The 16,540-nt window shown below is 40.2% G+C and overlaps 2 protein-coding genes and 1 pseudogene across 9 annotated transcripts in view; 1 reads left to right on the top strand and 2 right to left on the bottom strand.

Annotated features, from left to right (window-relative positions):
- Positions 1-3,831: 3,831 nt before the first annotated feature.
- On the bottom strand, positions 3,832-4,564 carry LOC105464020 (uncharacterized). Its single transcript, XM_071088894.1, is given in 6 exon segments — positions 3,832-4,234; positions 4,236-4,311; positions 4,314-4,396; positions 4,398-4,435; positions 4,437-4,543; positions 4,546-4,564. Coding segments are annotated over 6 exon segments (702 nt in total). The 3' UTR covers positions 3,832-3,855.
- A 99-nt stretch (positions 4,565-4,663) lies between these two features.
- Positions 4,664-16,540, top strand: part of LOC105463999 (zinc finger protein 81) — a 101,412-nt gene continuing 89,535 nt past the window's right edge. Inside the window, exons 1-3 of one of the 8 annotated variants that reach the window (XM_071088893.1) lie at positions 4,665-4,771; positions 10,467-10,565; positions 13,933-14,149. In XM_071088893.1, the coding sequence (XP_070944994.1) occupies positions 14,096-14,149 (54 nt within the window). In that variant the 5' untranslated portion in view covers positions 4,665-4,771; positions 10,467-10,565; positions 13,933-14,095. Of the gene's footprint in view, positions 8,265-9,477; positions 10,566-13,932; positions 14,150-16,540 lie in introns of those variants that run through there. The other 7 variants (XM_071088890.1, XM_071088892.1, XM_071088891.1 and 4 more) reach the window with 7 other exon arrangements.
- On the bottom strand, positions 8,751-9,480 carry LOC105464012 (ribosomal protein uL30-like; annotated as a pseudogene).

Here is a 16,540-nt window from a genome sequence, read left to right as displayed (position 1 = left end):
AAGTTGAAGAACTTGGAGTCTGATGTTCGAGGGCAGGAAGCATCCAGCAGGGGAGAAAGATATAGACTAGGAAGCTAAACCAGTCTAGCCTCTTCACGTTTTTCTGCCTGCTTTATATCCTGGCTGCGCTGGCAGCTCATTAGATGGTGCCCACCCAGATTAAGGGTGGGTCGGCCTTCTCCAGCCCACTGACTCAAATGTTAATCTCCTTTTGCAACACCCTCACAGATACACCCAGGATCAATACTTTGCATCCTTCAATCCAATCAAGTTGACACTCAATATTAACTATCACATTATATAACATATTAGTTTTCCCAATTAATTTAAATATTTAGTTACTTTTAATTATCTAATTAGCTATGATCGTGCCACTGCATCCCAGCCTGAGCAACAGAGTGAGACTCAGTCTCTAAAATGAATGAGTGAATGAATGAATATATGCACCTACCACCCAAAAGAAAAGGTACAGACTTGATGATAACCTCTACCTATCCATGGAGTCCCCCAATTCGTTGCCTTGCCCCCACCCTCAACTGAGGTAAATATCATCCTGAATCCCAAGTTCATCGTTTTTAAATTTCTTTTTAATGTAATTTTATTGCAACTACACAAAATCCTAAATAGTTCATATCCTTTATATTAGTAGCTTTTTTTTTTTTTTTTTTTTTTTTTAAGAGACAGGGTCTTGCTCTGTCACCCAGGTTGGAGTGCAGTGGCACTATCATAGCTCACTGCAGCCTTGAACTCCTCAAGAGGCTCAAGGGATCCTCCCACCTCAGCCTCCTGAGTAGCTGTGATTACAGGCACACACCACCACACCTGGCTAATTTTTAAAATTTTTGTAGGGATGGGGATCTCACTTTATTGCCCATGCTGGTCTTGAACTCCTGGCTTCAAGAGATCATCCCACCTTGGCCTCCCAAAGTGCTGGGATTACAGGCATGAGCCACTGTGCCCAGCCTATATTAGTAGCTTTTAAGTTTATAAAAGTGTGTTAAGTTTTATATAATCTTTTGGGATTATAGTTCCTCCCCCTTAATATTCATTCATATTGTTGGGTGTTGTTCTAGTTCATTCATTATGACTCCTGTTGATGAGCATCATTTTTGTTTCCAGGTTTTCCTGTTGTGAACAGGATGCCATGCTGGTATGGTTTGAGTATTTGTCCCCTCCAAAACTCATGTTGAAATTTAATCCCCAAAGTAGCCGTATTGAGAGGTGGGGCCTTCAAGAGGTGACTGAGTGTTGAGGTCTCTGCCCTGCCCTTATGAATGGATTAATCCATTAATGAGTTAGTGGACTAATGGGTTATCATGGGAGTGGAACTAGTGACTTTATAAGAAAAGGAAGAGAGGCCGGATGCAGTGGCTCACACCTGTAATCCCAACACTTTGGGAGACTGAGGTGGGCAGAGCACAAGGTCAGGAGTTCAAGACCAGCCTGACCAACATGGTGAAACCCCGTCTCTACTAAAAATACAAAAATTAGCCGGGCATGGTGGCACATGCCTATAATCCCAAGTACTCAGGAGGCTCAGGCAGAAGAATCGCTTGAACCCGGGAGGCAGAGGTTGCAGCCAGCCAAGATCTCACCACTGGACTCCAGCCTGGGCGACAGAGAAAGAATCCGTCTCAAAAAAAAAAAATAACCAAAAAAGAAGAAGAGGAAGAGAGACCTTAGCTAGCATGCTCAGCCCCTTCCCTGTGCTACCTTGGGACTCTGCAGACTCCCTACCAGAAAGAAGGCCCTCACCAGTTACAGCCCTTCAATCTTGGACTTCTCAGCCTCCAGAACTGTAAGAAATAAATTCCTTTTCTTTAGAAATTACCCAGTTTCAGGTATTCTGTTGTAAGCAACAGAAAACAGACTGAGAAACATACATATCCTAGGTTTCTTGTGCAAGTGTTTCTCTTGGCTACATTCATGAGAGTGGACTTACTGGATTGTAAGGCATGTATATATTCACTGTAGGAGAAAATGCAAAAATATTTTCTAAAGTGGTTGCACTGATTTACATTCCTTCAACAGGGCAAAAAGATCCTGTTGGCCCACATACTCTCCAACTCTTGGTATTATCAGACTTTTACGTTTTTGCAATTTGAATGGGTATAAAATGTCATTTTATCAGATCTTGATTTGTATTTCCCTAATCACAAATAACTTTGAACATCTCTTTATATGTTTGCTGGTTCTATATTTCCTTCTTCTCTGAAGTGGTCTAACAGAACTTTTTTTTGGTACCATTATGACATCCAAGAACACTAACAGTGATTCTTGGCACTCTATTAGAAGTGCATGCATGCCAAATATGCTTCCACTGATTCCATTTCTTCTTTCATTTATTCATTCAACAAACATTTGCCCAGACCAGGGATGCAAGGGCAGAATGACAAGCTGGAATAATCAAAGTTCAACTACTATGGTTCGAATGTTTGTCTCCTCTGAAACTCATATTGAAATTGTCATTGTAACAGTATTAGGAGGTGGGGCCTTTAAAAAGTGAATAGGTCATGGAGGCTCCATTCTCATAAACTGATTAATGCTGTCACTGAGGGAGAGGGTTAGTCGCCTCAAGAGTGGGTTGTTATAAAGTGAGCCCAGTCCCTTGTGCTTTCTCTTTGTTCATACACTTGCTTGTCCTCTTGTCCTCTGCCATGGAATAATGTAGCAATAAGGCCCTCACCAGATGCTGGCACGACGTTGGACTTCCCAATCTCCAGAACTATGAGCCAAATAAGCTTCTTTTCTTTATAAATTACCCAATTCTGTTATAGTAGCAGAAAATGGACAAAGATACCAACTCTCTAAGAAAATAAAAATGAAATTGGACTATAAAAATCTGCCTTGCTATTCATCAGGATGGAAGAACAGACACATATAAAGCCAAATGCAAAATTCACAAGAAACATTTCTTTTAAGGACATGCTGCAGTTGTAATGCCATAAAGAACCCCTACTTTAAATGCCTATTGCTTTCTTAGTCAATGAGAAACTTTGTTCTCTACAATCATAGACTATCAGAAACTTTGCTGTTTGAAATGATATCAGTAAGAGTGAAACATCTGACTCATGGGAGATTCTAAGTCACTACCAGACAGAGAAGCAAGATTCAATTTTCAACCCAGGTGCAAAGCTTTAGGCAAGAGTTATCTGGGGACACAAAATTCTACATCTAAATTGTTCCCAAGGAAACAACACTCTGGGTTCACTTCACAGTTGAGACCTATCAATGACCCTTTATATACAGCCCTGCTTTGCTTTGAACCCACTAAAACACTGCTTTATTTAAATTTCATCTGAACTCCACTATTCCTCAAAATCCCATAAGAAATCTATCTTTTCCTTTGCTTACTGAGCTGCCCCTGGTGCCCCTGGTGTGCAGTCTCCCTTATTGATTGCTGGATCTGTCAGACTACAAATTAGTTTGAGACTAACTGGACTAGGACACCTCTAACCTTCAAGATTGTTAAACCGAGGACCAGAGGGGATAAGACTGGATTGAGAGCCCCCAGCAAGTCCACACTTCAGCCTACACCAGGTCCTCTCAAAATATTTTTTTCACCTGAGGATTCAGAAAGGCTTTCAGGAGGGCACACAGGCTTCTAGCTGTCAGGAGGATTCTCTGGAGGAGGAGATATTTGAACTTGGTTTTGAAGGATGAATAGGCATTCCTAGGTGAAGGGCTGCACGACTTCTTCCCCTTCTGCTCCAGTGACATCTCCCAGAGGGCAGTGGCATCTCCAGAATTTACACATTGGAGGTGGTATGGGGCAGCAAACTGGTTGAAGGGTATAAGCAGAGCCTTGTATTAAAGCTACATTTCAAAAGTAAGGGCACCATGACCGCATATATTTTACTTCATGAGGAAATAAAAAATATAAAGTTTCCTAAATATTTTTATTGACATATTGCATTGGACTAAGGGCACATTAAAAATTATTAGTATTGATACATAGTCCCTTTTTAGTTGGGGTAGATGGAGTGGGAGATAAGGTAGATTGCTGGAGCATTCAAACCCCGCATCCAAGCCCCACAGGCACAGCAGGAGGGGAACCCAGCACTCTGAGTTCTCCCCTTTTCCCACCTCATGGCATATCCTAGGAGGGCTTGCACAGCCCTGATTTCTCCTCCTCCTTCCCTTGTGGTATGTCCTAGGAAAAGCCTGTAACCAGCCTGACGTCTCCCCGCTTCTCATCCTGTGGTATCTGCCAGGAGATAGCCGCAGCCGCCCGATTCTTTCCAAGAGGCCCTTCAGTGTCTTGGAACGGTATGACACAGATTCGTAGACTACAGATCCAAAGACCCCTACTCCAGTTAGCCTGCCCAGAGAAACGTCCCCACCCCTGCTCCCCGCCACCAGCGGGACAGCTCCACCTGAGTTTAGAGCAGACAGCCTGCTCTGTGAGTTTAGAGGTGTCCTCATCCTCAATACGGAATGGACACTCCTACAACATGGTGTACCCCATGGGGAAGCGCGACGTGGGCGCGGCCATGTTCCCCACCTGACCACGCCGCCGAGGGTCACCCAACGTCCCAAAGCACCACTTCCGTAACTTCTCCATGTTGACTCCTGGCTAACAGCAGCTTCAAAGGTGGTTTTGCGCACGCGCGGACCCCCCTCCCTTTCCCTCACTCATGCGAAGTCCCAAACCCCGAAAAAGGGCGGTGCTAGGGGTAGTGACCGGAAGCGGCTGCGGTTCTCGCCGGTTCTCAGCCGGGGTTTGATAGTTGTCAGGAGGATTCGACGTTCAGTGCCCAGGGATGTGGAGGTGATGGGGGGCCGGGGAGGGTGAGTGCTGGGCGATTCTGTGTGGTCAGTGATGGAATCGTTTATCTAACTTGAGTTAGATGATTCGCTCATCATTTTGCAGGCTTTTCTCTTTTCTAATATCACCGTTAAGGTCTTAAAGTTCATTCTAAGCCCCATTGGGTTTGGAGCATTATGTTTTTTAAGAGTGTTAACTTGTATTCATTTGTCTTTTACCCAGGAGTTATTCAAAAGTGGGGTTTCAGTGTGCAAAAGTTTATCGTTGTAATGGATTTCTAACCTTAGTTTTCTGTGTTAGAAAAATATCTACGTGAAGCTCATTCCTTGAAATATAAGGAGACTTATGGCCTAGTCGTGGTGAATTTTTAGAAACGTTCTGTATATAACTTGAAAATAATATTTAATTATTTAGTCGTCAGTTGTGTCATAGAAAATCTAATCTATCCTTTTTTGTCTGCTTCTTCTATTACTTTGAGGAGAGAGAAATTCTCCACTGTGATGGTGATTTGTCTGTGTCTCCTTACTGCTGTCTGTGATCCACTGTGAGTTACTTTTATATAAAGTATGAGACTTAGGTCGAGGTGAATTAATTTGCTTATGGATGTCCAGACTCAAGCACCATTTGTTGAAAAGACTATCTTTCCTCCATTGACTTGTCTTTCACAATTGTCAAAAATAAGTTGGCCATACTTGTGTGTAGGCTCTTTCTGGGTTTGCTATTCAGTTCATTGTCTATGTGTCTATCCCTCTGCCAGTACTACCATGCTGTCTTGAATTGGATAGAGTGATTCCTCTCACTTTATTCTTTTTCAAAATTGTTTTAATGCCTGTGGTTCCCTTGCCTTTCCTATATGCATTTTAGAAAATCTTGTCTCTATCTACAAAGCATCTTGCTTGGATTTTGATAGGAATTACATTAAACCGGTATACCAACTCGGGAAGAAGTTAAGTCTTAACTGTGTCAAGTGTTCTAATCCATGTACATAGTATGTCTCTCTATTTATTTAGATCTTTTAAAATTTCTGTAAATGGTGTATTATAATTCTCATCACCCAAGTTCTATACATCTTATTAAATTTATACCTAAGATTTATTTTTTTTTGCAGTGGTTGTAAATGGTGTTATCTTTCAAATTGCTGCTTATATATAGGAATACAATTGAGTTTTGTCTGTTGGTCTTGTATCCTGCAATCTTGCTGAGCTCACTTATTAGGTTTTACTTCTTTTTTGGTAGATTCCTTGGGTTTTCTGCATGAGCAATCATGTCATATACAAACAGGGATAGTTTTATTTCTTTCTTTGCAATCTCTGTACCTCTGCTTTTCTTCCCTTATTACACTGGCAAGAAGTTCCAGTACTATGTTGAATAAGAGTGGTGAGAGTGGACATCTTTGCTTTGTTTTCAGCCTTAGGGGGAAAATATTCAACCTTTTACCACTAAGTATGATTTTAGCTGTAGGGCTTTCTTTTTTTGGACCCTCTTTTTTGAGCTGAGGAAGTTCCCCTCTATTCTTAACTTCAAAAGTAGTTTTTATCATGAATGGGTGTTGAATTTCATCAACACTGTATGAATTTTTATGATCTTGTGATTTTTTTTTTTCTTTTTTAGCTTGTCAGTATGGAGGATTACGCTGATTGATTTTTGAATATTGAACTAGTCTTACATTCCTGGAATAAACCCTACTTGGTTGTGATGTATAATTCTTTGGATATATTGAAGGAATTGATTAGCTAATGCTTTTTTGAGGATTTTTGCATCTAAGTTCATGGGAAATATTTGTCTATAGTTTTCTTTTTTATACTATCTTCATCTGGTTTTATTTTTTATTTTTGAGACAGGCTCTCACTCTGTTCCTCAGGCTGGAGTGCAGTGGTGTGATCATGGCTCACTGCAACCTTGACTTCCCAGCCTCAAGTGATCCTTCTGCCTCAGCCCCCTGAGTAGCTGGGACTGCAGGCACATGCCACCACACCCAGCTAATTTTATTATTTTTTGTAAATGGGGTCTCACTATGTTGCCCAGGCTGGTCTTAATCTTCTGGGCCCAAACAGTCCTTCTGCCTCAGCCTCCCAAAGTGCTGGGATTACAGGTGTTAGCCACTGCTCTTGGCCTTGTCTGGTTTTAGTATTAGGGTAATACTGGCCTCATTGAATGAGTTGGGGACTATTTTCTCCTCTTCTATTTTCTGGAAGAGATTGTGTAGAATAAGTACTAATTTTTATTTAAATGTTTAAATATTTGGTAGACTTCTCCGGTGAAGCCATCTGGGCCTGGAAACTTCCATTTGGAAGCTTTTTGATCATGGCTTCAATGTCTGAAATAGTTATGTAACTATTCAGATTATCTATTTAATATCATTTTAGACTATCTACAGGTTAAGCTTCCCTAATTCAAAAATCTGAAATTCAAAATGCTTCAAAATCCAAAACTTTCTGAGTGCCGACATAATGCCACAAGCAAAATTTCACACCTGATTTTGTGACAGGTCACAGTCAAAATGCAGTGAAAACTTTGTTTCATGCACAAAATTATTAAACATGTTATATAAAATTACCTTCAGGCTATGTTATAAGGTAACATAGTGTACATGAAACATAAATGAATTCTGTGTGTATACTTGAGTCCCATTCTACAAGATACTTTGTTATGTATATGCATATATTCCAAAATTTTAAAAAAATCTGAAATCTGAAACACTTCTGTTCCCAAGCATTTTGGATAAGAGACAGTCAACCTGCATTTAATAGTGGGTTAATTGTGGTACTTTGAGTTTTACAAGGAATTGGACTGTTTCATCCAAGTTGTTGAATTTATGTGCACAAAATTGTTGTGGTATTCCCTTACTATCCTTTTAATGCAAGCTTGTCCAGCCCGCGGTCCGTGGGCCACATGTGGCTCAGGGCAGTTTGGAATGCAGCCCAACACAAATTTGTAAACTTTCTTAAAATATTATTGAGAGGTTTTTTTTTGCAATTTTTTTTAAGCTCATCAGCTATCGTTAGTGTTACTGTATATTATGTGTGGCGAAAGACAATTCTTCTTCTTCCAGTGGGGCCCAGGGAAGCCAAAAGATTAGATACCCCTGTTTTAATGGCTGTAGGATCTGTAGTTACATCTCTGCGTTTCATTTCTAATATTGGTAATTTGTGTCTTCGTGTCTTCTCTCTCTCTCTCTTTTTTTTTTTTTTTTCACAGAGACAAGTGAACATTTATTTTTGTGCCTTTCTTCCTATGTGTATTCCAAGTCTTTTTCAAAACAAGGCTGCAGAAATCTTCAGATTCAATTATGTCCCTGGGCTTGGTCGACTGCTGTAGGAGTCTTAGGAAGCCTTATACAAATGCTAGAGTTACTCATTAACCAACATTAAACCCTAGGATAGAAGATGCAGCAAAGCAGGACTCCTTCCTCCGTGTAATGTGCTGATTTCAGATGAGGCGGCAGTCAATGTAGAAAATGCTGGAATTTTTCCTTGGAACTGGACTGTGATGAGAGGTGCTTGCCGTGAACATAAGCTACTGTCTTTTCTTTTCTTTCTTTTTTTTTTTTTTTTTTGAGACGGAGTTTTGCTGTTGTTGCCCAGGCTGGAGTGTAATGGTGCAATCTTGGCTCACCGCAACCTCCGCCTCCCAGGCAGGTTCAAGCAATTCTCCTGCCTCAGCCTCCCGAGTAGCTGGGATTATAGGCATGCGCCACCATGCCCGGCTAATTTTTGTATTTTTAGTAGAGACGGGGTTTCTCCATGTTGATCGGTCTGGTCTCGAACTCCCGACCTCAGGTGATCCGCCCGCCTTGGCCTCCCAAAGTGCTGGGATTACAGGCATGAGCTACTGTCTTTTCTTTGACCCTTCCTTTCCAGTTTTTGAAGATAAAGCAGGAAAGAAACTTCTCTGAAGATACTTGATAAAAATTCCCCCCCCCAAATAAAAACACATGCTTCTACTTCACTGATACAAATTTACTGCAGTTTGACACCTGGGTCTAGTTCAGCTGGCGGCTGAGCTGATTTATGTGTTCACCCCGATAGCCAGGTGTGCCCATCTCCTTGAGGAAGCCCACTCTATCTTTGGTAGCATGATGGGCCACTGAGAGGTGGAAAGGGCTCAAGAACCATGAGATCTGGAAATGCTTCCCTGGGCAGGCAATTTCATGAATGAGGTCTTCCAAGCAAATAACACCAAACTTCCCCAGGTGCTCCTCAATCACTGTGTTGTCTGTCAGAGGGATGATCTTATTCTTGACCTTGGCTTGTCCACGTTTAAAAATGAGTTCCCGAACAGACTTCAGATTTGGAAATGCCCAGGTCACGTAAGTTTCCACTGTATGCAACATTTTTAGGTTCTGGGAGGTAACTTTTACAAAGACACCACTAAAAATTTTCTTTAGGCAGTGGTTCTCTGCACCAATAAACTCATGCCATCAATCCTTTCGATGCATACAGCAAAAGCCAAGGATTGTTTATCTGGCAATTCCAAGGCATGAGGTTTCACTTCTAGTCGTCTGAGACACACCTTGTCACCTTTCTGCCTCCAGGAATCATGTAGGAATGATTCCAGTCACTTAAACCTGAGCCCTTTCCCTTTTCTCTGCTCCTTCTTTGCCAAAAGTGCCTGCTTTGCCTGGGTGGCTTTGAGGGCTTGATAAGCCTTCCTCTTTTTCAGGAGATTTTCTGGAACCAAAGGGATTTTTCTTTGCTCTTGCTCTACCATCTTTCTAGTCGTGTCTTCTCTTTTTTAATCTTTGTCAATCTTGCTGGAGGATTACAAGTTTTATTGTTCTTTTCAAGAGACCAGCTGTTGGATTTATTTTTTTCTATTGTTTTTCTGTTTTCAATTTCGTTGATTTCTGCTCTTGTATTTATTACTTCCTTCTGCTTAGTTTGAGTTTTCTCTTCTTTTTCTAGTTTCTTGAGGTGGGAGCTTAGATTATTGATTTAAGACCTTTCCTCTTTTCTCATATAAACATTTAGTGCTATAATGTTCCCTCTCAACAGTGCTTTATCTGTACCCCACATATTTTGATATGTTACATTTTTCATTTTCATTCATCATGTTTTAATTTCCCTTGGGACTTCATCTTTGATCCATGGATCATATAGAAATATATTATTTAATTTTAAGGTATCTGGAGATTTTCCTGTTATCTTTCTGTTATTGATTGATAGTTCTATGCTGTTATAATCAGAGAACATACTCTGTATGACTTCAATTTGTGGAGGTGTTTTATGACCCCCGGTATGGTCTATTTGCAGAATGTTCAACAGGTGATTGAAAGGAATGTGCATTCCATTAGTGTTTGGCTGGGGAAGGCTGGGTATCTTCAAAAAGGTTTTCTGTTCAGTGAAGTCACCTTTTTCCTGGTCCTTTAACAGGAATGGCTTTTCTTGGAGCCATATTTTTTTTTTTGGCGGGGGGAAGCTGTTCCCGTTGATGGTTCTGAGTTGTAAGTTTCTCCAGTACCTTTTGATGATGTATGGGAGGATAAAGGAAAGCCCAGGGAACTCAACCACTGTGCTGTTCAAGTCCTGAGGTCTGTAAGCTGTCCTCCTTACCTTTCTACCTTTCAGAGTCTTCCGATTTGTGTTTGTTGTTTCACTTAATTTTTTTTCTGGTCTCTTCTACATGTACTAGTCTCTTCTTTCTTTTCTATTTTTTTGCTTTGTTTTGTTTTTTGATAGAGTCTCACTCTGTCACCCAGGCTGGAGTGCAGTTTCTGCGATCTCAACTCACTGCAACCTCTGCCTCCTGGGTTCAAGCGATTCTCCTGCCTCAGTCTCCCAAGTAGCTGAAATTACAGGTGCGTGCCACCATTCCCGGCTAATTTTTGTACTTTTAGTAGAGATGAGGTTTCACCATGTTGGCTAAGCTGGTCTTGAACTCCTGGCCTCAACTGATATCAGCCAGCCTTGGCTTCCCAAAGCTCTGGGATTACAGGTGTGAGCCACCGCACCTGGTCTCTTTTCTTTTCTTATATTAACTTTATTAATTTGCATTTTACTAGGGAAGCACTTGTTTTATGGCAGTATTAAAATGCATTGCTATACAGTTTGCATAATGTTCTGCAATAACTGCCTTAAACACCTTCCTATCTGGGAAAGATTTTCCTCTCATTTCAAATACATGTATATGCGTATGTGTGTGTGTGGTTTCTATAGTTTCAAGGCTCTTCCATGTTGTAGTAGGTATCCATACTTCTTTATTACCAAATAATAATATTCTATTGTGTATATATATGGCAAATTTTGTTTATCCATTCATCAGTTGATGGATATTTAGATTATTTCTGCTTTTTGGCTATTATGAGTAATGCTGCTGTGACTATTTGTGTATAAGTTTTGGAATGGACATATGTTTTCATTTATCTTGCACAGACATGGTCTCCTAATCAAATGGAAGATTTGGGTTTTGATTTATATTTTCCTAATGACTGATGATGATAATTATCTTATGTTATTCCTATATCTATCTACACACACACACACACACACACATACACACATACACACATACACATTCTTGACTCCTTTATCTGATTTGCTAGAGAGTTTTTTAAATGACATCGGTCATTTCCATTTGTTTATTTATTTTTTTGAGACAGGGTCTCACTCTGTCATCCAGGCTGGAGTGCAGTGGTGCAATTGGGGCTCATTGCAGCCTCGACTTCCCAGGCTCAAGCAATCCTCCTACCTCAGTCTTCCTGAATAGCTGGAACTCCAGGTGCACACAACCATGCCTGGCTAATTTTTCTTTTTTTTTTTTGTAGAGATGAGGTTTCACCATGTTGCCCAGGTTGGGCTCAAACTCCTGGGCTCAAGCGATCCTCCCACCTTGGCCTCCCAAAGTGCTGAGATTATAGGCATGAGCCACTGCGCCCGGCTACATTGGCCATTTCATTTCTTTTTTTTCTTTAAGCCTCCTATATTTATTTGATTTAGTTAAGGTTTTATTTTTATTAATTACTTCCTGGTTTTGGTTTTTGTTTTGCTTAATTTTGTTTTTTCTAATTCTAATGTTTTAGGTTGAATATATAGCTCATTTTGGGGTTGTATTTATTTTTAATTAAAAACAACGCTATTTAAAGCAGTAAATTTCACTCCAAATACAATGCTGTATTCCGTAACTTCTGGTAAAATTTGTATAGCTTCTGTATTGATTTCCCACTTTGATCCTGGGTTATTTAGGAAAAAGTTTCTTTTCTTCCCCTTTTAAAAAATAAGATTTATTTAGGTATATTCCAATACCATAAAATTCACCCACTTAAAGTATGCAGCTCAGTGGTTTTTAGTATATTAACAGAGTTGTGCAGCCATCACCACAATCTAATTTTAGGACCTTTTCAACACCCCCAAAAGAAATCCTGTCCTTATTAGTAGACATTCACCATTCATGCCAGCCACCTCATACTCCCAGCCCTAGGCAACCACTATTCTATTTCTGTCTCTGTGGATTTGCCTATTCTGGATATTTCACATGAATGGAATCACAAATATGTGGTCTTTTGTGACTGGCTTCTTTCACTTAGGGTAGAGTTTTCAGGGTTCATCCATGTTGTAGTATTAGTACTTCTTTTGTATTACCAAATGTTATAATATTCCATTGTGTATATATGCCAAATTTTGTTTATCCATTCATCAATTGACATCAAACATTTGGATTGTTTCTACTTTTTGGCTGCTATAAATAATGCTGCTGTGAATATTTGTATACAAGTTTTGGAATGGACATGGGTTTTTCAAAATTTCTCTTGCATAGATACCTATGAGTGGAATTTCTGGGTTATATGGTGACTTTATGGTTGATATTTTGAGAAACTGCCAAAATGTTTTTCAGAATGAGTGTACCATTTTACAATCCAACCAGCAATGTTTGAGAGCCCCAATTTATTCACAGCTCACCAACACTTGTTATTGTCTTTTCTTCTTATGTTAGCCATTTTAGTGGATGTGACATGGTTTCCTAATACATGAAAGATTTTGGTTTTGATTTGCATTTTCCTAATGACTGATGTTGTTGAACATCTTATGTTACGATCAGAGAATGTAAGCCTGTCAATTCCCAATATTAAAACATTTATCAGATTTTTTGGTGGCCAAGTTATTTGAAGGAATTTTGTAAAAGTTCCATTACTATAAGAGAAGAAAGTATATTTTCCCTCTTGTTTTGGTATAACATCCTTTTTATGTTTTTAAAATTTAACTTGTTCATGCCTTTTATTTTATTTTACTCTTTCTTTCTTTTACTTTCACTTTTCCTCTTCATCCCATTCTTACTTCTGTTGTCTTAAGTTCCTCTTCTTTTTAAGTAGATATTTTTCATTTCTTAACAAGAATGACTAAATCTACAGTGCCTCTAATAATTGATCAGAATAAAATTGTACCTCAACTTGGACACAGAGACACTAGTTCCCTCAATGAGGAAACAGTTTTACCTCTGGATATTTTTGAGTTAATTAAAAAACTTTAGTCCCAGGCTATTAATATTTTTCTTATAGCGTGTCTCTTCTGTCTCAAGAAATTTTACTTAACTTTTTTATTCTGAACTCAGGGTCATATTTTCACCATCTGTTAAACAGAACCACATTTATTTTGAACCTACCAGGGAAAAGGTATCATGTGATATAACCTTGACAACGTGAACTTTGGAGCCTGGTAGACTGGGTTTGACTTAACACCACTAAACCTCTAATTCTGTATGCATAAAATGAAATAATAATGATTTTAACAACACATAGATGAAAGATTTGTTGTGCAAATTACCTGCTTCTGCACATTACATGCTTCCTTATAACACTACTTGCTAACATGTATTAATTGTTTACCTGGGGCCAGTTCAGTGCTAAGTACCATTGAAACATAATCTCATCTAATTTTCATAGCCACTTGAGATAAATATTTCAAATTCATTTTGAAAAATAAACCTGAAGAAGCTTTTTCATGTTCTCATAGCTAAAGGTTGGCAGAGCTAGAATTTAAACCTTTATTAATTTTAGTCCAAATCTCATGCTCTTGCTCATATTCTATTTTAATTGATAAGCAGAATATGTGTTTCTTGGACTTTATCTACCTCACAGTATCCAGTGCAGTGAACTGTACTTTGGTTCCCCCAGGAGATGTCTGTGTAGTGAGTGCTGTCTGCCTCTGATCATATGGACACTGTCTTTCCAGGGTTCTTGGAGTCTCTGCAGAGTCCCTGGGCCAGATCTCATAGTGAAGGCTGCAGGATCTTCCTTCTGACCCCAGCAGTCCCCGTTGAGTCCACTGATTCCACTGGAATTATAGAGTTATCAGCAAGGAAGCCCCAGGGCTGACGTCCAAGTCCGTCGGGAACATGCCAGCTAACGAGGACGCTCCCCAGCCAGGGGAACATGGCAGTGCCTGTGAGGTGAGGAGGAGGAAGAGGTGCCCAGGGGTTGGAATTCATCCAGAGCCCTGAAGGAAAGATACTATCTAATAGTTTTCATTTCTAGTACTTTTTTTTTTACCAGGCAGGAAAATTTCCTCCACCCCCATTTGTATTGGTCATTTATTTCCCTTTTGTGAATTTCCTTCTCCTGTCCATTGCTGATTTATTTATCTTAGCTTATGGATTTTAAAAGAGGCTTTTGAAAATACTCAGGTTAATAGCCCTTTATCATTCTTGCATATTTTTATGAATATTTGTCGCCACTTGGTAATTTGCAATTAGCTCTTAGTTTCATTTAATCAAATAGTTCTCTAAGTCTTGTTTAAAAAAAAAAAAAAAAAAAAAACCTCTTCCATACCTTGTTTTCTGCCAGATTCCAGCTCCCCAGAAGCAAGCACCTTTACTCTTTTTAATAGTTTTAAAGAATGTTTGGGTGTTATCTATTGGCTTTCCACTATGGAAGATAGAGATTGAGCTTTTCTTTTCTTTCTTTTTTTTTTTTTTTTTTGAGATGGAGTCTCGCTCTGTGGCCCAGGCTGGAGTGCAGTGGCCGGATCTTAGCTCACCGCAAGCTCCGCCTCCCGGGTTTACGCCATTCTCCTGCCTCAGCCTCCCGAGTAGCTGGGACTACAGGCACCTGCCACCACGCCCGGCTAGTTTTTTGTATTTTTTTAGTAGAGATGGGATTTCGCCGTGTTAGCCAGGATGGTCTCAATCTCCTGACCTCGTGATCCGCCCGTCTCGGCCTCCCAAAGTGCTGGGATTACAGGCTTGAGCCACCGCGCCCGGCGAGATTGAGCTTTTCTTTACTCCCCCACTCACATACCCGTTTCCTAACCCCACCTCCCTAAGATAGGTATATCATTGTTTTGGTGAGATTCATGGTCGGTGTTGATCATTGAATCCCATGGTATCCATGCTGTGATGACTATTTCTGCACAACTTTTTTCTTTTCCTTGGAATTAACAATTTTCTGTCTCAGTCATTTGTTTGCATTACTATATACATATCAATCATTCAACTCCAAATTTTTCCCTGGTGTTTAGATCTCCTTTCTATATATTCAAACACATTAGGTGATAATCACAGTGATAATAATTAAAAGCAGTCATACAACATTTACTGCATGCCAAGCACTGTTACACGTACTCTGCGTGTGTTCATCCATCTTCACAACAACCTCATGAAGTAGGTGCCATTGTTATTATTATCTTTAGAGACAGAGTCTCACTCTGTTGCCCAGGCTGAAGTGCAGTGGCACAATCATAGCTCACTGCCACCTCGAACTCCTGAGCTCAAGTGATCCTCCTACCTCAGCCTCCCAAGTAGCTGGGACTACAGGTCCGAGCCACCATGCCCAGTAAGTGCCATTATTATCCCCATGTCACAGAGGGGAAAACTGGGGCATAGGAGAAAACTGGGGCACAGAGAAAAACCGTTTGGCCAAGGTTTACACAGTAAATAGCCAGTAATAGGTGGGGCTGCTCTCACTTCTGGGCATCATTGTCTTCTCTTTGAAGAAATCTCTCCTGGAGCTTGACTTGCTAAAGTCTGGACTGGTGACTTTCTCAGTTTGATACAGAGCTGTTACCTTGGTGTCTTCTCTTTACCATCTCCCAGGAAATCCCCTTGACTTCTCTCTTGAGTCAGATCTGTTTCCTGGAGCTTATGTCTTCCTCTTTCTTGGCTTGCCCCTTCATTTTGTGGGGAGCACATCCTGCAGTATATCCTTGAAAATGGATGCCCGACAGGTACATTTTATGAAACTTTGCATGTCTGAAAATGTCATGCAGAAATATATTTACTGAATACATATAACTGTATAAATTTATGTGTAGAAATATAAATATGAATGCCATGGAAATATACCTATTTGATCCTGACACTAAACTTGTCTTTTTGGCTGAGAATATAATTCTAGATTGGAAGTAATTTTTTTTTTTTTTTTTGAGATGGAGTCTCACCCTGTCGCCCAGGCTGGAGTGCAGTGGTGTAATCTCGGCTCACTGCAACCTCCGCCTCCTGGGTTCACACCATTCTCCTGCCTCAGCCTCCCGAGTAGCTGGGACTACAGGCACCCACCACCACACCTGGCTAATTTTTTTGTATTTTTAGTAGAGACAGGGTTTCATCGTGTTAGCCAGGATGGTCTCGATCTCCTGACCTTGTGATCTGCCCACCTCAGCCTCCCAAAGTGCTGGGATTACAGGAGTGAGCCACCGTGCCCAGCCTAGAAATCATTTTTATGCCCTATTTGAAAGCCCGTCCAAAGTCTTCCTAGGCCTTTTCTACTCACACGCACATTTTCTCTGCTTTTCTAAAACTCTTTTTATTTGGTTTTCGATGCTGCTTTGTAAAAATTATTTGCTT

Source organism: Macaca nemestrina, chromosome X, assembly GCF_043159975.1.
Source record: "Macaca nemestrina isolate mMacNem1 chromosome X, mMacNem.hap1, whole genome shotgun sequence".
In the NCBI taxonomy this organism is placed as follows: Eukaryota; Metazoa; Chordata; class Mammalia; order Primates; family Cercopithecidae; genus Macaca; species Macaca nemestrina.
This window is presented reverse-complemented; position numbering and strand designations above follow the sequence as displayed.